We start from the raw sequence: 22,237 nt of genomic DNA, 5'->3' as shown, positions 1-22,237 counted from the left end.
ATTGTTGCCTTTTGTACCGGCTCCCTCTCCAAGGTATCAAACCGCTTCGGCAAGTCGTTAACCAGCCAATCAACGTCGAATGTTACGCTAAATTCCACCAAAACAGAAAAAGAAGAAGATCAACGGAGGTTCTTTGCCCGTGCCGTTGCCGTTGGCCTCAGTTCGCCTTTGTCCAGCGTCCAGCGCCTTCAACGGTTGGTATTCCCCATGGGCTGTGGGGCTCTTCTCTGACTGCGTTCGTCCCATCAACGCAGAGCCGTCCCTTGTGGCGCATCAACACTATTGCAATAATCGCAATAGCGCTCGACATTTCTCTGCGGCGATTGCTACGACCAAGTGCAAGCTGTGCTGTCCACATCGGCTGGTTGCGGCCCAGCCCAATCCCCCGCACAAGCAGACGGCACGATCAAGAGAGAGAGAGAGAATCTCTCAGTCACACCGTGTCACTAATTATCACAGTCGCATTAGGCCCAATTTGAACCAACCGCCCCATGGTCTGGACGACGCTGGCCATCTCGGCCATGAGTCTGTCGTGCATTTCCACGGGCATCACGAGCTTCAGCTTGCGGCGGTCCTGGGACCTGCAGGTCTCGAGCGTGCGCTGGCTCTTCTTCATCTTCTTCACGTGCTACAGCGTTTACAGCGCTAGTCGCGTGGCCTACATGGTCGCAGTGACGGCCAACGCCCGTTGGGGACATTCGGCCAATGAAGAGTTCATGTCGGAGCACTACACGACGCTCGGCATCTTCGCGCCGCTGCACTCGCGGGTTTCCAATGACCCGCTGGTGGTCGTTTTCCTGGTTATCGGAGACTCGGTGCACTTCTCCGTGGCTACGTGGATGTTCCCACTCATCTACGAGCTCGGCTTGATGGCCAGGAAGACGATGGATCGAGGTGCTGAGAAGGAGCGAGAGCAGATTAGGTGGTACCTCTGGTGCGTCTGGCCCGCCATCGGCGGCTTCGCAGTCGCGGAGGCCATCCTGACGGCAGATCAGGGGGGCTACACCACCACCGCTCAGGCCTTCCAGCTCGCAGTGTACTTCACCATGTTTACGAGCTTTCTGTACATGCTGCTGGTCGTTTTCCGGCTGAAATGGGGCGGCCGCAAGTACGAGAATGTGCAGGGCCAATTTGTCACGTCGCCGATCTACCAGCGCATTTCACGAATTTTGTAAGGTTGTAGTTTTGTTTTTTGCTAGATGTTGGACTAACTTGGTTGTTGTGTGTTTCTGCAGAGTCATCTACGCCATTTTCACGCTGCAGTACCAGCTTGCATCCGTCATTTCGTACTCGCTGCCTGATGACAGAGACGATCTGAGCGACTACACGAGCATCAGCACAGTCATCTACAACACTTCGGGGCTCGCTTTGGCCGTGACGACCATGTGCAGCCAGGCGTGCGTGCTGCAAATGTGCCGCTGCTGTATCCCCGACGACATCGAGGCTCAGGTCGAGGCCAGACTCATGCAGCCTGGAGAACTACTCACGCCGCAGAATACGCAGATCCTGGTCGAGTCGGCAGAGCCGCCGCTCGTGAATCCTGTGTTTGTTTTCACCGATATCCAGCAATCGAGCGCGTTGTGGGGCGTCGGCGACGGGCTCATCATGCAGCGCGCCACCGAGATCCACGACAACATTTTGCGCTCTTCGCTCATGAAGTACCGGGGGTACGAGATCACAACCGCCGGCGACGCGTTTCAACTCGCGTTCCACACTGTGCGTGAGGCCGTAGAATACTGCATGGACGTCCAGCTGAAGCTGCTGGAGGCTCCGTGGCCGAACGAGCTGCACGGTTTGTTGCCTGCAACCAAGAAAAACCGCGCGGGCCGTCATTTAATTTTTCGCGGCCTGCGCGTACGAATGGGCATCCACGACGCAGAAGACTCGGACGGCCCCTTAGTCCTGGACGTCCACGCCGTGACAGGAAAGATGATTTATACAGGGGCGTCGGAGGTAATTGCGAACGAGATCGGAGACCTGGGCGACGGCGGCGAAATTCTGGTCACCAGGCGCGTGGCCGACTGGGTCGATATGTACGCAGACTTGATCGAAATCCCGTGCTCGGTGGACCGCGTGGGCGAGTACACAGTCCCGCAGATCAACTCGACGGTGGAGGTTTTCCAGGTGCTGCCGACAGTGCTGGCCAAGCGCAAAAAGCAGTTCGCGACGACGTTCGCGAAAACGCTCCAGAGACGCCCCGCGCATGGCGGCAACGCAGCCACCGGCGCCCAGTCCTTCACCGCCAACGACGGGACGCCTCCGGGCATGAGCAGCGTGGCAGCGGAGCGTCGTCGAACTCTGTACGCGTTGCGCGAACGTCGTCGGCAGTTGGAGCAAGGAGCGCTCGGCCGACCGGCGTCCCACCAAGCGCTTATGCGCAGCGAGAGCAGCCGCCCGAGCTTCACATTCGACACGCGCCCGAGTTACGCGCGTACCTCAAGCATGTAAACTAGCCGAATGATGTACAATAGCTTTTTGACTCACGTCACAGAACAAGTTGAAGTGCTTCTGACTTGCACACGTCGCAGATGTAGCCATGTCGGCGCTTGCCATTTGATCGTCACTAGCAAAAGCCAACCATTTGCAGGCCATTTTGCATCAAATACAAATACAACGATAGCCGATTTCCATCTTTTTTGGATAGGCTCGTATCAGCCCAGTCCAGCTGTTCCCCTGTGCTGAGCGTGTGTTCTCGGTCAAGGGCCAACGGCATCCTACTAAACCAGAAAAGCGCAAACTTTCGAACGGCTTCTTCGGTTACGACTGGTTACGCTTCCGTCCCGCACCATTTGCACACACTTGCGCTTTTGCGATGGCGTGGACGACGCTGGCCATCGTCACGATGGGGCTTTCGTGCGTGGCTACGGGCGTCACCAGCTTCAGTTTGCGGCGATCGTGGGACCTGCAAGTGTCGAGCGTGCGCTGGCTCTTCTTCATCTTCTTCTCGTGCTACTTCGTCTTCTGTCTGAGTCGTGTGGTCTACATGTTGGTGGGGGTCATTTGGCCGCTGCAGTCCACGACGGACGTGGGGGACCAAATGCTAATTAACCGCTACAGCGGACTCGCCGTCTTCTCGGTTTTGCACTTCAAAGTCTCACACAGCGCAGTTATCACAGTACTGCTCGTGCTGGGCGATTGCGCGCTTTTCGCAGTAGCAACGTGGACTTTTCCATTGGCGTACGAGTTGCGGCTCATTGCAGCGCGGTCCATGGATCGCGGCGCCGACAAGGAGAAGGAGCAGATTCGGTGGTATCTCTGGCGAATTTGGGTGCTGATTGCGATTTTTGTGCTTGTGGAGATCATTCTGGCGGCCGTGAGAAAAGGGTACACGAGCTACACGCAGCGATGTCTGTTGGCTGTGTATGTTGCGCAGTTTGCGAGCTTCTTGTACATGGTGTGGAATATTGTGATACTCAAGTGCAGAGGCAGGAAGTACGAAAATGTGCAAGGACAATTTGTCACGTCTCCGGTCTATCAACGGCTTTCCAGAATCATGTGTGCAAATTTTTGCTAAGAGTTTTGCGGGGAATCGATTTGCGCTAACGAGGAGATTATTTTTTGTTTTGCAGGATTATTTACGCGATTTTCACGCTGCAATTCCAGCTTGCCTCCATCGTGTTGTACGCCATGCCGAACCGCGAGTACAAACTGATGGATTTTATCAGCGTCAGCGCCGTCATTTACTGCATCTCCGGGTTGGCGCTTGCCATTACGACCATGTGCAGTCAAACTTGTGTGTTACAGTTCTGCCGCTGCTGTTTACCCGACGACGTCGAGGCTCAAGTCGAAGCTCGACTCAATCAACCTGGAGAATTATTATCGCCCAGAGATACTCAAATACTCGTAGAATCAGCCGAGCCGCCGCTGGTGAACCCAGTGTTCGTGTTTACGGATATTCAGCAGTCGAGTGCGTTGTGGGGGGTGGGCGACGGCCTCATCATGCAAAACGCCACGGAAACCCACGATAATATCCTACGATCTCTGCTGATGAAATATCGCGGGTACGAGATTACGACCGCAGGTGACGCCTTCCAGTTAGCTTTTCACACGGTGCGTGAGGCGATAGAGTACTGTTTGGACGTGCAAATGCAACTGCTGGACGCCAATTGGCCCAAAGAACTGCACGGACTGCTACCTGCAACCAAGAAGCAGCGCTCTGGGCGTCACTTGATTTTCTGCGGTTTGCGCGTTCGAATGGGGATCCACGATGCAGTTGATTCGGACGGTCCGCTGGTGTTGGATGTTCACGCGGTGACGGGCAAAATGACGTACACTGGCGCGTCGGAAGTCATCGCCAACGAGATTGGTGACGTGGGCGATGGCGGCCAGATCCTGGTCACGAGACGTATAGCCGACTGGTTGTTCATGTATGCAGACCTGGTGGCGATCCCTTGCATGGTGGACCGTGTGGGCGAGTACACGGTGCCTCAGATCAACTCGACGGTGGAAGTTTTCCAGGTCATCCCGACGGAGCTGGCCAAGCGCAAAAAGAAATTCACCACGACGCTGAAAAAGCGGGTAAATTCGTTCCCGTACGCGGACACCAACTCGCTCAATATCGCCACGCCGCCTGGATGGAGCAGTGCAGCCGCCGAACGCCGGCGCAATATGTACGCTTGGCGCGAACGTCGGCGCCAACTGGAGCAAGGAGCGCTGGGTCGTCACGCGTCGCAACATGCGCTGCTTGGCCTTGACCACGACGCGAATTTCACGCGCAACAGCAGCATGTAAACTAGCAAGTAGAAGTGCAGATATTAACTAAAAAGATGGTTTTCACGTGCATCTTAGACAATGAAGTCCAGTACTGCCATTTGAAAAACTTGCTATCGTTGCCAGCACCAAGTTTTTATTGATCTGGTCCTACAAACCTGGACGAGCAGGAGTTTCCAATGACTCCGTACGAGAACACAAAGGGAAAGCAGACGCTGGCTTTCCTAGAGCTATGGGCAATTCTCAACGCCTTTTGACTCTTGCGAAGTCGACGCAGGTATCATTTCGATACACCCGTCGACTTCTGGGTAAATTCATCGTCAGGAGCGGTTGGCGCCGGCGTGACTCCACCTTTAGGGTTGATTGGTGTCAGTTTGACTCCAACTTTTGGCGTGATTGGGGCTGGCGTGACTCCAACTTTTGGAGTGATTGGCGCCGGTGTGACTCCAACTTTTGGAGTAATTGGTGTCGGTTTGACTCCAGTTTTAGGAGTGATTGGTGTCGGTTTGACTCCAGTTTTAGGAGTGATTGGGGCCGGTGTGACTCCAGTTTTAGGAGTGATTGGGGCCGGTGTGACTCCAGTTTTAGGAGTGATTGGTGCTGGGGTGACAGTAGGAGTAGTTGGTGCCGGTGTGACATCAGGAGCGGTTGGTGCCGGCGTGACATCAGGAGTGGTTGGTGCTGGGGTGGCTCCAGCTTCAGGAGTCGTAGGCGCCGGTGTGACGCCAGCTTCAGGAATTGTAGGCGCCGGTGTGACGCCAGCGTCAGGAGTTGTAGGCGCCGGTGTGACGCCAGCGTCAGGAGTTGTAGGCGCCGGTGTGACGCCAGCGTCAGGGGCGGTCGGTGCAGGCGTTGGTCCTCCCTGAGTAGCATCACCAGTGGAGGGCGTTGTTGGCGCAGGAGTCACATCGGCGTTGGGGTCAGGAGCAACCGTACCAGTTGTAGCTTCACTGGCAGTGCCGTCGTGCGCAAATGTGTACACAGGAGTCGTCGTGGCCACAGGGGCTGGCGTTGCAGCGGTCTGGACGGCGGGAGCTGCAGTCGATTGCTGCTGAGAAGAGTCCGTCGTGTTGGTTTGCACCTGTTTCGTCGATCCATCGCCGCTAGGAACTGTAATCTTCAGCGTTCCGTCCGCAGTGAACACTCCGAAGTGCTTCTCGTATTCGGCGCCCGTGTAGCTCACTGTCGTGTCGTACATCATGAACCAGTAGCTCTGCGGGACGGTCTTGGACCACGCCACGTAGTCGTCCAGGTACTGCTGCATGCCTTCCACAGACGGCGCGTTCTTGCCGTAGCTTTCGCCTTCCGACGGCCAGCCCGTCTCCGTCACGTGCATCTTGGTGGTGTCGTACTTGGCTGCCAGTTGTTCCCATTGCGTCTGCAGCTTCTCCACGGCAGTCTGCGGTCCGGCAGTGAAGAACGGGTAAATGTTGACGCCAATGAGGTCGCACGCAGCGGAAAGCGTGGGTGCTCCGTCCGCAGAGAGCCACTCGTTAATACGCTGCACCGAACCGACTGGGGTGTCACCAACGCAAGCTTTCACGCGAGTAATGTAGCCGACGAGCTGGTCCGCTGAAAAGGTGCCGAAGTCTTTGTTCTGGAGGTTCTCGTTGCCTACGTAGACGGCTTCGAGGGCGCTCGGGTTGGCTCCGTAGCCGTCGCAAACGGCCTGAATCTCTGCGTCGATTAGCGCCGGCTCCGTGAGCTGCACGCCTACTGCCACTTTGATTCCGGCCGCTGCTGCTGAGTTGATGACGTTCACGCCGCTGAAAAGCGCCTGGAAGGTACGAATACTCGAAAAATACTCGCCGATTTGGCTCATGTCCTTGCCGACGACGTCGTTGTCGACCGTGGCGTGGTGCCACGGAGCGTAGCAGATACCTGTGGAAAGAGGACCAGCATCTGCGACGCCCATGGCTACTGCCACCGCTAAGGCGTAAACTCGCATGGTCGATGACCAGACCATGGTGTACTCCGGTTGACGTTCGTTGATGCAGCGAACGTTTGGAGTGGATTGGGAAGTGGTGTTCGAAACGAGGACATGGCCAAGGAGCCAGAGGATCAAGGCGGACCAACGCCACGAGAGGCGCCGTTCCAGTATGGGAGATTGTATGCAAAACGATTAGACGTGGCGAAACTCGACAGAGCAGATCCCAAGCTGCGGGCACATGTGCTTTAATGAGTCAAAACCCAAGCTTTGAAGGCCATAGTATGGATACGCCGTCCCAACGTCAGCAACAGGAACGCGCATCGAGAAAAAACTACATGGAGGACCGTAATACACTTTCTTTGGCGGACGTTAGACGCCCGTAGAAAGCTTGACTGCTTATATCGATACGAGTTTTCTGCTAGTAGATCGAGACGATTCTAGTGCTCGTGCTAGTAGCAGCGAGTTCCTTCGATGTCCAACAGTGGGAACTTTTACAGCAAAACACAAATTGGAAGCCACACGTGTTTCCTTGAAAACAAGCGTCGCAACGCAAAATGTATTGTCAGCGGGGGGGGGACACAAAGAGGGGAGCCTTGTAGCATGATCGGTTCAAGTTGCGGTAACTAATAAATGAATCACCGGACACTAATTCTGACTTTCTCTTCTGCACTCAACGTTGCTGGGTTTTCGATATGCATTCAGAGACGTCGAGCGTCAAGGAACGATGTAAAATGTATCTGCAAATATGAACAACAATTGTATTCTGCGAATAAAACTACAGCGAGTGTTTGGGCAAATTTTCTACTTTGACGCCGCCCTGCAGCGTTTGACAGCGGGCACGGGGGTGACCGTGGGCGTGGCTGCGGTTGTAACTGGAGTAGCCTCAGACTGAGTGGAACCCTCGGTGTCTGTGGTCGACGGAGCCGTTGTCGACGCCTCAATGACAACAGGAGCTGTGGTCGCAGGAGTCTCAGTAGTAGCAAGAGCCTCCGTGCTAACTGGGGCCTCTGTAACAGGGGTTTCCGTTGAGGCGGAGGCGCCTGTAGTTTGTTGAGACGTCGAACCAGTGGATGAAGAAGAAGTTGAGCCCTCTGTAAAAGTGGTTACTGTGGCCGCAGGAGCCTCGGTGACGACAGGAGCTGTAGTCGCAGAGGTCTCCGTTATAGCAGGAGTCTCCGTGACAACAGGGGCCTCTGTAACAAGAGTTTCCGTCGCAGTGGGGGCGCCGGTAGTCTCCTGAGACGTCGAACCAGTGGACGAAGACGAAGTGGAGTTGGTCTGCTGCGTTGTTGATACAGCGTCGCCACCGGGGATCGTCACCTTCTGAACTCCGCCCGACGTGAAGAGGCCGAAGTGCTTCTCGTACTCCGCCCCCGAGAAGCTGATGGTGGTGTCGTACATCATGAACCAGTACGACGTCCCCACGCCCGTAGACCACGTGACGTAGTCATCGAGGAACTGCTGCATGTTGTCGGTCGACGGCACGTTGCTGCCGTAGTTCTCGCCGCTGGACGGCCAGCCCGTCTCCGTCACGTGAAGCTTACTCGAGTCGTACTTGGCCGTCATTTGGCCCCACTGAGCCTCCAATTTCTCAATCGCAGTCTGGTCGCTCTCGGTGAAGAAGGGGTAGATGTTGACACCAATGACGTCCGACGCTGCGGAAAGCGTGGCAGCTCCATCAGCAGAGAGCCACTCGTTGATACGCTGCACGGAGCCAACGGGCGTGTCCCCGACACAAGCCTTGACCTGAGTGATATAGGCGGCCAACTCGTCGGCACTGTACGTGCCAAAGTCTCCGTTTTTGAGGTTCTCGTTGCCGACGTAGACAGCTTCAACCGCGTCCGGGTTGGCCTCGTATCCGGCGCATACAGCTTCGATCTCGGAGTCGATGGCGGAAGCGTCCGTAAGCTGTACACCAACAGCAACCTTGATACCGGCTGCAGCCGCCGCTTTGATGACGTTCACACCGCTGAATTGGGCCTGGAACGTGCGGACACTCGAAAAGTACTGCCCGATCTGAGCCATGTCTTGGCCAACAACTGAATCATCGACGGTGCTGTGGTGCCACGGGGCGTAGCAGACGCCGGTCGTCAATGCTCCGGCATCCGCTCCGATCGCGACCGCAGCCATGACAACCGCGACACGAGCACTCGAGGAGAAGACCATTGTGGCTTGGAGGTTGGAGACGCGAGTCTTGAAGAGGCAAATGAGAAGTGAGTGCCTGGGTGGACGTCAAGGACGGCACAACTTCTGGTCATCGAGCAGAGAGGCACCCGGCTGGACGAACAGACAAGGGGCCAGAATAAAGTCGGACTCGCTTTTCAGGTTCTGGTGAATGCTGCATTGCCTCACGTCACTTAAGACAGTCACGGACCACGCGGATTCCACGAAGACTCGATCGAATGGCCATGTGCTTTACTTGCTTCTTTTGCTTAGGAAGAATAGGCTTTCGCGACTAGAAGTCGCTGGTGGCCGTCCTGATATCAACTCAGAGCAGGCCAGATGGAGCCCGCAGCTAGACGCCCTGCCTTTCGGGGGAGGGTGGCGCTCCGATGGTACGAAACGTCAAAAATACAGCGATGGAGTAACTCCGCGACATCAAAGCACGCCAACAATGGCGACTTGACTGTCGCGGTCTCCAATGCAGCAGATGCCATCGCAGCCAACGCGTAGAGCTCAGGAAAGCAGCGGGCGAGATTATCAGCAGCTGATAAGACTGCTGGGGGGAATTGTACTTGTATTACCATTGCTACCACAAAGAGTAGATGCTGTTCAAGGTAAAGGCTTCCCGAATGCCATCTCTGAAGGAGGACAACCAAGGCACACAACCATAGAGAGAATCACTTGAAGTAGTATCTGTACAAACGCTGTTTTCTTTTCGTTATGCACCTCCGCCACGTGCTTCTACATCGCACTAGACGTACTGAGTTTCCAATCACGTAACCGAGCCGTCTACATCAACGACTAGTCCTTGACGCTACGATGCGACTTACATCGCGCAGTCCTTGCCAGACTTGGTCAGGGTCGGGGTGGTAGCAGCCGGGGTCACCGAGGGGGTGTCCTGCGAGGGAGTATCCTGGACAGGGGTCTCGACGGCGGGGGTCTCGACGGCAGGGGTCTCGACAGCGGGGGTCTCCGATCCGGTGGTCGGGGCAGGCGTCGGGGCCTCAGTGCGGTACTCCGGCACGTCCACAGCGAACTGAGGGGCGGCCGTCGTGGCAGCTGGGGTCTCCTGCTGGGTCTGGTCACCACCGTCGGTGGCGGCAGGGGTGCCAGCAGGGGCGTCAGTGGTGTACGTCTGGCTGCCAGTCTGGCTGCCCTGCGTGGCCGAACCCTGCGTGGCTGAACCGGTCTGGGTGGTCGAGGCGAAGCCGCTCGGGACCGTCACCTTGGCCGTGCCGTCCGTGTTGAAGACACCGAAGTGCTTCTCGTACTCTGCGCCCGAGTAGCTCGTGGTCGTGTCGTACATCATGAAGAAGTACGACTGGCCCTTGTCGGCCGACCACTGCACGAAGTCGTCCAGGTACTGCTGCATGGTCTCAACCGAGGGGGTGTTGCCCTGGTACTCCTCGCCCTGCGTCGGCCAGCCGGTCTCCGTGAGCTCGATCTTGCTGGCGTCATACTTGGCCGTCATCTGCTCCCACTGAGCCTGGAGCTTGTCCACAGCGCTCAGCTCACCAACCGTGAAGAAGGGGTAGATGTTGACTCCAAGCTTGTCGCAAGCACCGGCCAACTTGTCGGCACCGCTGGCTCCGTTCCACTCGTTGATACGCTGCACGGTGCCCACGGGCACGGCGTTGCCCGTGCACTCCTTGACCTTCTGGATGTAGCCCACAAGCTGGTCGGCGCTGTACGTGCCGAAGCCGTCGTTCTGCAGGTTCTCGTTACCGACCCACACGACCTCGACCGAGCCCGGGTTCTTGGCGTAGCCGTCGCACACGGCCTGGATCTCGGCGTCCACCGACGCGGGGTCGTTCATCTGCACGCCGGCGGCGATCTTGACGCCAACCGAGGCGGCCACGTCGATGGCGTTGACACCGCCCATGCGGGTCTCGAACGTGCGGAAGCTCGAGAAGTACTGGCCAATCTGCTGGATGTCGGTCTTGAGGACGTCCTCCGTCACCGTGGAGTGGTGCCACGGGGCGTAGCAGATGCCGACGCCGGCTTCGGCCGAGCCGAGGGCGATGGCCGCCATCATGGCGAACACAGTCTTGTAGGTAGCACACACCATGTCGAAGAGGAAGAGTGTCGAAGGTGGTGGTGGTAGTTCCTTGTGCTGGACGAGGAAAATCGGGGAATGAACTCCGGGAAGCGTAGTCCGAGCTCGGAGCAGACGAGAGAGACTGCAATCGGGTGCGTCGTCACTGCGCTGTTCGAACAGCAGCGTGGCTCGGTAAGAGACACTCACAGGCACGCGCAAGAGACTCGGGCGCTGTACACATGGCCGGCCATGCGGTACCTGCGAAAGTATGGCAGAGATCTGGGCTTCGTCTCCGGTGCCTCAAACGCGAGGCGCCAGCAGGTCTAACGTAGCACCTGGCGGGGAACGGCCAAGTGGCGCTAACGTCTTCACCTGTCGACCTCACCGAGCTGAATCGATGCAGTCTTGTCAAGCGGAACATCGAGAATACCAGGGCAGGCAATGCATGCAGAGGCAGGTCAGTCTCCGTCTCGTTTGAGAGCCACGACCGCGCGTTTTCGTCGGCACGTACGTCACGCTCCATAGGCGACGGTCTCTGGTACAAATCGACGACGCCAGCTAGCCACAGCGAGATGAGATCATGAAGAAGTCTAAAAAATAACATGGAATTCGTCATGCATTCGGTTCGAAGCCTCTCAAAAATCCGATACATGTCCACGGAACAAACGTGCAATGCAGTACGCTGACCTGTCCTTCTCGTGCTTACATGGCGCAGTTAGCGGTGGTCGTCGTCGTGGTCGTCGTAGCGGCCGGAGTCACCGATGGGCTGTCGGTCGTGTCCTCTTCCTCCGAGGCGCTGGCCTCCACCGACGTCGACGTGGTCGGGGCGGGCGTAGCCGTCTCCGTCTCCTGCGAGGCCGACGTGGTGGTGGTCTGCTGGGTCGAGTCGTCCGTAGTGGTCGAAGCCGACGAGGTGGTGGTCTGCTGGGTCGAGTCGTCCGTGGTAGTCGAAGCCGAGCTCTGCGTGGTCTGGTCGGCCGTGTCTTCAATGTCGGACGTGGTGCCGCTCTGCTGGGTCGTGTCGACGCTAGCGGACGAGGTGGTGGTGGTAGTTCCGGTGCTGGAGCTGCTGCCGCCCGGGATGGTCACGTGGGCCACCATGTCGTCACCGAAGACGCCGAAGTGGGTCTCGTAGTTGGCGCCCGTGTAGCTCGTGGTGGTGTCGTACATCATGAACCAGTAGCTCGACTGCACGCTGGAGGACCACGTAGCCCAGTCGTCCAGGTACTGCTGCATGCCGTCGTACGAGGGCGAATTGCCCTCGTAATCGTCGCCCTCGTAGGGCCAGCCCGTCTCCGTCAGGTGCAGCGAGCTCTCGTCGTAGCCGGCCGCCAGCATCTGCGCCCATTGGGTCTCGAGCTTGGACACGGACGTGTCGTCGCCCTCGGTGAAGAACGGGTAGATGTTGACGCCGATGACGTCGCAGGCGGCGGCCAGCGTCGAGGCGTCGGCGGCGTTCAGCCACTCGTTGATGCGCTGCACCGAGCCCACAGGGACGGCGTTGCCCGTGCACTCCTTGACCTGCGAGATGTAGCCGGCCAAGGTGTCGGCGCTGAAGGTGCCGAAGTCGTCGTTCACGAGGTCCTCGTTGCCCACGTACACGGCCTCGATGGCGTCCGGGTACGACGTGTAGCCGTCGCACACGGCCTGGATCTCCGTGGCGATGGCCGACGAGTCCGTGAGCTGCACGCCCACGGCCACCTTGAGGCCGGCGCTGGCCGCCGTCTCAATCACGTTGATGCCGCTGTACTGGGCCTGGAACGACCGGAAGGACGAAAAGTACTGGGCGAGCTGGGCCATGTCGGTGGCCAGCACGTCGCTGGTCACCGTGTCGTGGTGCCACGGCGCGTAGCATACGCCGGGGAGCGTGGCCTCCGTAGCGCCCAGGGCGAGGGCCGCCAGCGCGGCGACGACGGTCATGTAGGACGTGCACACCATTGTCGAGTTGGGGGCTAAAGGCGAATTGAGGAATGGTCTCGACTAGCGGATCATAGCGAGGAGGTGTCGGCGGCGGATGCAAAAGGATGGCCCTCGTGACACTTTGGATCGAACCTGTAGAGGCGAAAGATACTCGCGGAAGTGCCGCGCACATCGGTGTGAGCGTCCGGAGCCGCTCAAAAGGCACGGCCGGCACCGCCACCTGGTCTTTTGACAATCGCGGCGGACCACTAGTCAGTTCGCCATCACCGAGTCAGCTCCAAACGAGACACCGGGACCCGCTCGCAGATGGCCGAGTGTCTCGACCAGCGCGAGCTGCGAAGCTGGCCCAGCTGGCAGCGGCCAGGACTTGAGCACTGTTTGAAGCAGCATGTACATTTCACCTGGTACGCCATGTGCAGCTGGACGGCACCAGAGCTCGAGGCGCGCGCTGAATTTTGGGTTGCCTGGCTTTGCCAGTCAGTTTCCAGGGCCAGATGGCCGCACGCTTGCCATGCGTTTGTGGTGCGGCCAGGTCCCTTGCGCGACGGCACGACGCGAGCGCGTACGACAGCAGCGCGAGAAAAGCGGCGGCGTGGGTTCGGATTTCCGGCCGATTTGCACACGGCGGAAGTTGCGTTGGCCGGCAGAACAGGATAGCCCCGATTCAAACGCTGCCGTGGCGTCATTGCTGAGAGCGAAGAGCAGAGCGCGATCGTCCGATGTGCACTCAACCAAGTGGACACTCGGCAAGACGAAGGGGGTCCTCCGTGCTCTCTGCAGACGCCGGCTCTGCGATCTCCACTGTCGTCGATATGTAAAGAAATCAGGGACTGGTGTCTCTACGATCGACGACACGAATCGATCTTTGACATCTCGCGCTATCTTCACGCTGGCCAACGCTTTCGATGCCCACGCGCTATCCTCCAGCCTAATTGTCCCTACAGCGTGCAATACCCGCACGTACCTCTTGCGATCGCGGGCGTTCATTGAGCTCGATACCCTCGTCAATTACTTCTCGGCGGCACGCCTGCGGGTGCGGACACTGAGCTGCCATTCATGTCGACTGCTGACCCTAGATGCTCTCTGTTCGTAGCAAACTGCACCAGCACCATCAGTTCGCTGTGCGAGCACGATTGGAGAATCCTGCGGTCTCAAGGAGCCACCAAAACGCTCGAGTCATCCATCCATGCAATAATGACACTATGCGATGAAAGTAGAGTATTAGCGTGTGTATAATGATGCGTGCTTACCGCTTATCCTGTAACTACGCATAAGCATCTACATTACGTTTTTACAAGATACATGTATACAAAAGAGTACCGTGATTTTGAAGAACGGTGATTTTCAGCCTTTATAATCAAAATGACTTAGACTTGTATTTGACAGTATACAAAACTGTACCATTTTGTAATATCTCGCTATATTGCGCTGCTGTTAAAAAGTATGCGGCATTTTAAGCCTTCTCTTTGCGATCGACAGTTTCCTGCTACTATTGGTTGACGCTTTTGATCTGCTTCAAAACGTCAACCAGCTCGGAATCCCGTGCAATAATCGAGGGCTCACCTCTCCAGAGTCTCCAAAGTTGATCGATGCACCGTTCTCGACTAGTAAGTTCACGACAAGCACGTGTCCTTCAACTAGCCGTCTGATAGCTGCAGACCGATTCTTGCATACTTGCAGCGCAGTCACACCTTCATTGTTGGCCCCATCAATAGACACCCCGCTTGAGATCCTACACAATCTCCACGGTGCTGTCAACATCGGTGCCTTTTCGTCCACCGATGTCAAAGAAGATGCCCCGCTGCTGGATTTGGCTCTGAAGAGCCATATCGGCGTGGTGAAGCTGCAAGTACATGTAGTGCGGCAGTCGACTTGGCTAATAATGAACGCTGGGCAGAGCTTCGTCTCGTGGCTGCGGCAGATGTTTTGCAAAAGAACGGAGCTAGTGTATGCACCACATAATGCGAGGCCCAAGCGAAGTCAGGCTCGTAAGTGGCCATGTTCGACAAGAATCCGAGTGCCAAACGGATGTCTGCTCAAACAAACCAAGCTCAAAGCGGTCACTCCGTTCGGCCCCTGCAGGTTGGCACTAGGTATGTCGACAAACGCTCCATTCTTCACCAGTAGCTCGACTAAATCGTGATACCCGTCGTCCGCAGCTCCCACTAGAGCAGAATCACCGTCTTCGTGGTCTAGGTCGATCACTGCTCCACGCTCCACGAGGACCTTTGCAACGCGGAGGGCTGCATGGACATCGAGAATCCAAGTGCAGTAGCTCCATGGAGACCGGTTTTGTCACTATCCGCGTCCATCTCAAGCAACAACAGCTCGATAACATCCATGTGCCCCTCTCCAAACGATGCAACTACGAGTAGTGGCAAATAACCTGAACAACGGCAAACATGAGATCCCATGCCACTGTGTTGGTGCATGCTGCCTCCTTCCTTGCCACCAATAACGCGCTCCCATCACTTTCAGCGGAATAGAATCAACGGCGAAGTTCTGTCACTCAGATTCCGATAGTTGTCGTTTACACCTTGGTAAAAGGATTTGCGAGTTTTGTGTACTGCCGAGGAATTGGTCGGGTAAGGTTTCCACATCGCGTTCGTCCTCTGGTTGGCTGGGAGTCAGGAAACTCTCTCTTCGTGTCGATTGGCATGACAGTATGATACTGTCATGCCAATATTACGATGACTTTGTTAGTCGAGTCCGTTTAGTCCTGTAGACTTGTAGTCATCGACGAATGAGACCAAGAAGATGGGAAAGACGAGTATGTCCAGTCGACACACAATGGGGAGTCCCTTCCAGTGCGTGTGTAGACACGGATGGTGTATTACCCATGCGCGTCAAAAGGAAGCGTTCCAGTAACTCTGATTCACACACAGCACTTACCCACCTTCTGCTAAAAGCGTAGACACATCCTTGTGGTCATTCTTCAATGCTGCCGAGAGAGGAGTTTGGCCCTCGTTGTCTGCTATATGGATTGACGCGCCTCTGCTGATAAGAGCTGTTACAACATCCACATGTCCGTGTTCACTCGCAAATTGCAGAGCGGTGCCACCGTCTGCATTCTGCTGGTTGACATCCGCTCCATACTCTAGAAGCAAAGCAACGACATCGGTATGACCATTCGTTGCCGCACTCATCACTGCGGTCTCGCCGGCGTTGTTCACAAAGTCGGTCGTCGCACCACGTTCCAAGAGCAACTCCACAATCCCAGAATGACCGGACGAAGCGGCAACTATCAAAGAGCTATCGCCATCAGCGTCTCTGGCGTCTAAAGATGCCCTTGCGTCTACAAGAAGACGCGAGACGTCGAGATGTCCATACTCGCTTACCAGTAAGAGAGCGGTAGAGCCGTGCATAGTGCTCTTATCCACCACTCTGCATTAAGAGCTGCACCACAGCAGTGCGACCCCTGTTTGCTGCCAAACACAAAGGCGTGGTACCCTTTGTGTTTTGGGAATCTACAGTCGCACCTGCTTTGATCAGAATCGTAGCAGCAGCAACGTGACTGTTCTGGCGAGCAATATGCAGCAACGCTGTGGGCAGACCTGTGTCTTGTGTATTGACATTTGCTCCCCGTTGCAGCAACAGCTTCACCACTTCGTCGTGGCCTTCGAATGTAGCGTTCATCAATGGAGACCATCCTCGATTGTTCGTCAAGTCAACGTGTGTGCCGCTCTCTAGCAGCAACTGCACCACTGCAACGTGCCCATTGTCTGCTGCATAGTGTAATGGCGTATCACCGTCCTTGTCTGACGAGTCTACGGTGGCACCAGCCTCAATCAGAATCTTAGCAGAACGAACGTGTCCGTTTTCGCAAGCAATATGCAACGATGTGAACAGATCAGGGTGCTGTTTGTTGACATATGCCCCCCGTTGCAACAACAACTCCACCAACTCGTAGTGCCCTTCGGATGATGCCATCATTAATGAAGGCCAACCTCCGTCGTTTGTCAAGTCAATGGCTGCGCCACTCTCCAACAGTGCTCGCGTCACAGTAGCATGACCATTTATTGTTGCCAAATGCAATGACGTTTCACCACCCTTAGCTGGAGCGTCCACGATCGCACCTTCCTTGATCAAATGGTTAGCAACAGCAACGTGTCCGTTCTGGCAAGCAACATGCAACGCCGTCCACAGATCGGGGTCATGTTTGTTGACATCTGCTCCTTGCTGCAACAACAGCTCCACCACCTGGGCGTGACCTTCATACGAAGCCGTCATCAATGAAGACCAGCCTCTCGCGTTCGTCAAGTCAATTAATGAGCCGCTGTCCAATAGCAATTGTACAACTGCAAGGTGGCCATTGTTTGCTGCTAAGTCTAGTGGCGTACACGCGTTGTTGGTTAACATATCCATAGTTGCACCCGCCTCGATCAGGATCTTGGCAGCACCAACGTGTCCGTTCTGGCAAGCAACATGCAACGCCGTCCACAGATCGGGGTCATGTTTGTTGACATCTGCTCCTTGCTGCAACAACAGCTCCACCACCTGGGCGTGACCTTCATACGAAGCCGTCATCAATGAAGACCAGCCTCTCGCGTTCGTCAAGTCAATCAATGAGCCGCTCTCCAACAGCAATTGTACAACAGCAAGGTGGCCACGGTTTGCTGCTACGTGTAATGGCGTGCTCTCGTTCTTCGATAACATGTCCACATTCGCACCTGCCCTAATCAAGCGGTGAACAACGGCCATGTGTCCGTTTGTGCATGCACAATGCAACGCTGAGGCTCCAGTAGTGGTTTGTTTGCTGACATTTGCCCCCCACTGCAGCAACAGCCGCACCACTTCGACATACCCTTTGTATGAAGCCACCATCAATGGTGACCAACTTTGACTGTCCTCTAATTCAACCCATGCTCCGTTTTCCAAAAGCATTTTGGCAATAATACTATGCCCTGCTCCAATTGCGCTCAGAAGTGGCGTCAATCCGGCACTGTTAGCTAGATTGATATCGTCGCGATGGTGTAGCAACAACCTTTTAACGGTCTCGGTATCTCCTTTACTGCAAGCAATTCGTAGCGACGTGTCGCCACTACGATGCTTCCCACCGATTTCGGTACTCACAGACATTTTGTCTTGGGAGTCGATACTTCCAAGCGACGAATATTCAGCAGTGGTAGAACGACTGCAAACGGGCCTCACATGTTCGTAGATCAGCTGCACGAGCTCAGTGTAGCCACTGATGGACGCAACAATCAGCGGTGACCAATTCTGAAAGTCGCCGCACAAGTTGATATCAGCTCCACGATCGAGTAAAATGCGAACTACCGCCAACCGCTTGTACCAAATCGCCGATATCAAAGCGGTTCCACAATTTGGAAGCCTTGCGTTGATGTTGGCCCCCCTGTTCACCAAGAATTGGACAACGTCGGAGTTGCCGAGTTGAGCGGCAGTGATCAATGGAGTATATCCGTCGTCGTCAGCAATTTCAAGAGCTGCTTCAGCATTGACTAACGCTACCACAACATCCAGCTGGTCATGTTCACACGCGATATTCAACGCTGTTGCTCCATGATGACCTTGCTTATCACAGTCAACACCATGCTCCAAGAGCAATCGCACCACGTCAGCATATCCTCTCTCTGACGCCCTCATCAACGGGTTCCAGCCATCACCATTTGTCAAAGCAGTAGATGCACCGCTCTCTAACAGCAGCTGCGCGGCTGCAGCATGACCATTGTTTGCTGCAAGATGCAATGGCGTATCGCCACCCTCGCCTAGCACGTCCACATTAGTACCTGCATTGATCAGAATCTTGGCAGCACCAACGTGGCCGTTCTGGCAAGCAATATGCAATGCCGTGAACCGATCCGGGTGCTGTTTGTAGATGTTTGCTCCCCGCTCTAACAACAGCTTCACCACCTCACTGAGGCCTTCGTATGATGCCATCATCAATGGAGACCAGCCTCCGGCGTTCGTCAAGTCAATTGAAGCGCTGCTGTCCAACAGCACCTGCACCACTGCAAGGTGACCATTGATCGCTGCAAAGTGTAGTGGGGTGCTGCCGTTCTTGTCTACCACGTCCACGGTCACTCCGGCCTCAATCAAGCGAGTCGCAGCGCCATCGCATCCATTCTTGCACGCAACATGCAATGCTGAATATCCGGTAGGAATATCTTTGTTTGCGCTTGCTCCCTGCTGCAACAACAGCTGCATCATCTCATCGTAGCCTTTGTTTGCAGCCACCATCAACGGAGTCCAGCCGTCGTTGTTCTTTATGTCACTTGATGCGCCGCTGTCCAACAGCAACTGCACCACTGCAAGGTGGCCATTGGTCGCTGCAAAGTCTAATGGCGTGCTCCCGTTCGTGGCTAACACGTCCACCGTTGCACCGGCCTCAACCAGACACTTAGCTACACCAACATGGCCGTTCAGACAAGCACCATGCAAAGCTGTGACCCTGAGATCGGGGTCGTGTTTGTTGACGCTTGCTCCCCGCTGCAACAACAACTTCACCACTGTGTCATGTCCTTTAGACGAAGCCACCATCAGTGAAGACCAGCCTCCGTTGTTCGTCAAGTCAATGGATGAGCCGCTATCCAACAGCAACTGCACCACAGCAAACCGACCATTGGCTGCTGCAGATAGTAATGGCGTATAACCGTCTTTATTTGCCATGCCCACGATCGCTCCAACCTCGATCAGAATCTTGGCAGCACCAACGTGGCCGGCTTCGCAGGCAATATGCAACGCTGTGGTCAGATCCGGGTGTTGTTTGTAAATGTCTGCTCCCCGCTCTAACAGCAGCTTCACCACCTCACCGAGACCTCTGTATGATGCCACCATTAATGCGGTCATGCCTTGGTTGCTCGCCAAGTTAATCGATGCTCCATGCTCCAAAAGCAGTTCTACGATACCAGGGAGACCACTTAAAACTGCCAACACGAGTGGTGTGTACCCATTCTCATCCGGATGGTCTACGGACGCCCCGCTCTCAAGAAGAGCGCGAGCCACCCCCATTTGCCCATTTCTGCATGCAGTATGCAAACCTCCTGCTTCAGCTTCTTCTAACCTGGACTCTGTGGCGGCACTCCCTCGATCGGTGAAGACGTTCGGTTCACTCATTTCAATGCGACATTCACTTTCAGGCTGGGCAGCAGCGTCTTCCTCGTTCATCCGGTTCTCCACTCTCTCCTTCCTTCCGATATTGTCCATGGCAACTTGCTGGCTGTTCTCCAGGCGGCAAAACTCAATCTGGCGTCCGAACGGCCTTGTCTTGAGAAATGCTCCGAGCCGTTCTTTGCACGTCAAGATCGGCACAGCTCGAACCCACCGGAACGAATCTCATTCAGGCACGCCACATCGATGCAGTTTCAAGTCTACCAACCCCTCGGATGAAAAAAATCAGCCCCATGAAAGCACTCTACAAGTGCTTCGTCTGGCAGAACTCCGGGGACGGACATTGCATTGCAAGTAGGTCTCCGACAGTGCCATGAGCTGGTTGTTGCACACCAGAGCCCACACTGAGCCTCCGTCCTTGTAAATGTCCGACGCGGCCTGATAACGCAGAACAAAAGCTTCAATTCATCTGTAACCAGCTATTTCTCCAACAAACGTCCGACTTCCAACACTTTTTGGCAGTTGGCGTCAAAGTTCTTGGTCAGCTTCGCTGTCTGGCGGCGAGTGAAAGAGTGGTCAGAGTACCACGGTGTTCACTGGTTGGGGTGCAGGCCCAGCCTCTCGTGGCCCAGGAAGGCCTAGTCGGACGCCCGTGTCCTAATTGATGGCGTTCTTGGGTTCCGTGGCCCACAGCAGCCGATGTCTTGAGCTGGCGGTCGGTGGCCATGGGGATGGTCTCCAGGTTACACACCGTGAGGCTGGAGCGCTGCGAGTCCAGATGCACGGCCGTCGTATAGGTCCTGCAGTATAGGTCCTGCAGGCTCCTGCAGGCTCGGCTGTGCGTTGAGGCGAGTCCTGGTACGCGTGCTTATAGAGGGAGATTGCCGAAGGGGGTAGAACCCGTTAACATTACGCATAACGATTGTTAGATAACAACGACCTCGGTGGATCCGTGTGATGTCGTTGACTTCCTTGGAGAATCGGCCGATGAACACGAGCTCCTGGCCGTGATCACCGCACTTGCCTTGCGCGCCATGAGCTCCGAGTAGTTGAGCAGCTCAGCTTCTCCATGCGCTCCTCTTCTGGCAGAGCAGCAATCCACATGCCGCCATTGGCGAGTGTGCAGTACAGACCCGCCTGAGACATCGTGCCGTAGCTGAACGGCCGACTGCCGAGCCAGAAGACGCCCTTGCTACGCAGAAGGTTCTTGAACAACCCGTTCTTCTTTCCAAGTCGGTCTTGTGGAACAGGATAATGTCGGCGAACTCGATCTGGTCGATCAGCAGGTCGGTGATTGTGCGCGAGTCGCCCTCCGGCAACTGGCTGCGGTTCTCCTCCACGTCCGCGAGCATCCGCGGGTCGTCAAACACGTGGAAGAACGTCGCCGCGTCAACGACAGTCACGCACGTGTCCAGCAGCGCGATGTCACGCAGCAGCGGCAGCTTCTCGCCGTCTCGGACAAGTAGTTCCTCAAGCTGGACGGTGGGGATCCCAGTCGAAGCCGACGGTGAAGAAACGCTGGTGTCGTCCCCCGACGAAGCACCAGACTCGGTGCGAGACCTCTTGGAGCTGCTAGGGGACAACGCAGGGTCGACCTTGGCGACTTGCATCGCTTGCTCTTCGGCGCCTTCAGGCAGCTCGAACACGAACGTTTCAGCCACTTGCATGGGCTCACTGATACCGGAGCTCTCAATCACAATGTAGTCGACCTCTCCCTGTTGGGCAATGCGAGCGATCTGCTCCAGCAAGCCCACACGGAGCGTGCAGCAGATGCACCCGTTCTCGAGTCGCACGAGCTGCTCTTCACGCTGGAGCACACCGGCGGACGCCACGAGGTTCGCGTCGATGTTGAGTTCGCCCATGTCATTGACGATCACCGCCACTCGCGGCGTGTGGTCCTTGTTCTTGAGAATGTGTTGCAGCAGCGTAGTCTTGCCACTGTCCAGGAAACCTGAGAGCAGCGTCGGCTGCCGTCCTACGTCCGACGAAGCCCAGCGATCTCTGACATGTCACGCTATCTTCACGTTCACACTCGCCAGCGCTTTCGATGAGCGATTGGACCAGAGCCACGTAGCTGCGACGACCAGCGACGTATTGGCCTCTTGATCCAGGGTCTCTATTAGCACTTGGCCATTTCCACTGGAGAGCAGCAGTGTCGAGCTGCGACTGCTTCTCTATCGTTGGTCTTCTTCGTCGTCGTTGAGGGGTTGGCACAAAATCCATCGTAGACATCTCGACGCTGCTTGGCACATGATACTCTGTCACCGGCTCGACCTGCGAATTCAATCCCCACTCATGGAGTTTTAGAGGCCGATGCTGGCGAAAAAACAGGATCTCCAGTAATCAGAACGGCAATCTCCCTCTATAAGAGCGCCTGCCAGAACCCGCCTATGATCCTGCAGGACCTG

At 56.0% G+C, this 22,237-nt stretch overlaps 7 protein-coding genes across 7 annotated transcripts; 2 read left to right on the top strand and 5 right to left on the bottom strand.

The window, feature by feature from the left end:
- Positions 1-491: 491 nt before the first annotated feature.
- KRP23_1828 (Adenylate cyclase) lies at positions 492-2,448 on the top strand (the record flags this gene model as incomplete). Its single annotated transcript, XM_067886488.1, has 2 exons — positions 492-1,171; positions 1,236-2,448. 2 exons carry the CDS (start codon positions 492-494, stop codon positions 2,446-2,448), a joined length of 1,893 nt encoding a protein of 630 aa, XP_067749163.1.
- A 364-nt stretch (positions 2,449-2,812) lies between these two features.
- KRP23_1827 (Adenylate cyclase) lies at positions 2,813-4,731 on the top strand (the record flags this gene model as incomplete). The annotated part of the gene is made up of 2 exons (XM_067886487.1): positions 2,813-3,495; positions 3,570-4,731. The coding sequence occupies 2 exons, from the start codon at positions 2,813-2,815 to the stop codon at positions 4,729-4,731; spliced, it is 1,845 nt and encodes a 614-aa protein (XP_067749162.1).
- A 259-nt stretch (positions 4,732-4,990) lies between these two features.
- Positions 4,991-6,676, bottom strand: KRP23_1826 (putative beta-glucosidase btgE; the record flags this gene model as incomplete). Its single annotated transcript, XM_067886486.1, has 1 exon — positions 4,991-6,676. One exon carries the CDS (start codon positions 6,674-6,676, stop codon positions 4,991-4,993), a length of 1,686 nt encoding a protein of 561 aa, XP_067749161.1.
- Positions 6,677-7,441: 765 nt separating this feature from the next.
- Positions 7,442-8,806, bottom strand: KRP23_1825 (putative beta-glucosidase btgE; the record flags this gene model as incomplete). The annotated part of the gene is made up of 1 exon (XM_067886484.1): positions 7,442-8,806. The coding sequence occupies one exon, from the start codon at positions 8,804-8,806 to the stop codon at positions 7,442-7,444; it is 1,365 nt and encodes a 454-aa protein (XP_067749160.1).
- Positions 8,807-9,629: 823 nt separating this feature from the next.
- Positions 9,630-10,871, bottom strand: KRP23_1824 (putative glucan endo-1,3-beta-glucosidase eglC; the record flags this gene model as incomplete). Its single annotated transcript, XM_067886483.1, has 1 exon — positions 9,630-10,871. The coding sequence occupies one exon, from the start codon at positions 10,869-10,871 to the stop codon at positions 9,630-9,632; it is 1,242 nt and encodes a 413-aa protein (XP_067749159.1).
- A 672-nt stretch (positions 10,872-11,543) lies between these two features.
- Positions 11,544-12,779, bottom strand: KRP23_1823 (putative beta-glucosidase btgE; the record flags this gene model as incomplete). The annotated part of the gene is made up of 1 exon (XM_067886482.1): positions 11,544-12,779. The coding sequence occupies one exon, from the start codon at positions 12,777-12,779 to the stop codon at positions 11,544-11,546; it is 1,236 nt and encodes a 411-aa protein (XP_067749158.1).
- Positions 12,780-16,133: 3,354 nt separating this feature from the next.
- Positions 16,134-21,691, bottom strand: KRP23_1822 (Ankyrin-1; the record flags this gene model as incomplete). The annotated part of the gene is made up of 4 exons (XM_067886481.1): positions 16,134-17,431; positions 18,386-20,008; positions 20,963-21,021; positions 21,078-21,691. The coding sequence occupies 4 exons, from the start codon at positions 21,689-21,691 to the stop codon at positions 16,134-16,136; spliced, it is 3,594 nt and encodes a 1,197-aa protein (XP_067749157.1).
- Between the last annotated feature and the right edge of the window lie 546 nt (positions 21,692-22,237).

Source organism: Phytophthora ramorum (genome assembly GCF_020800215.1).
Source record: "Phytophthora ramorum isolate Pr-102 chromosome Unknown Phyram_PR-102_s0002, whole genome shotgun sequence".
Classification (NCBI taxonomy): domain Eukaryota; phylum Oomycota; class Peronosporomycetes; order Peronosporales; family Peronosporaceae; genus Phytophthora; species Phytophthora ramorum.
The sequence above is the reverse complement of the archived record's forward strand: the minus strand, read 5'-3'. Positions and strand labels throughout refer to the sequence as shown.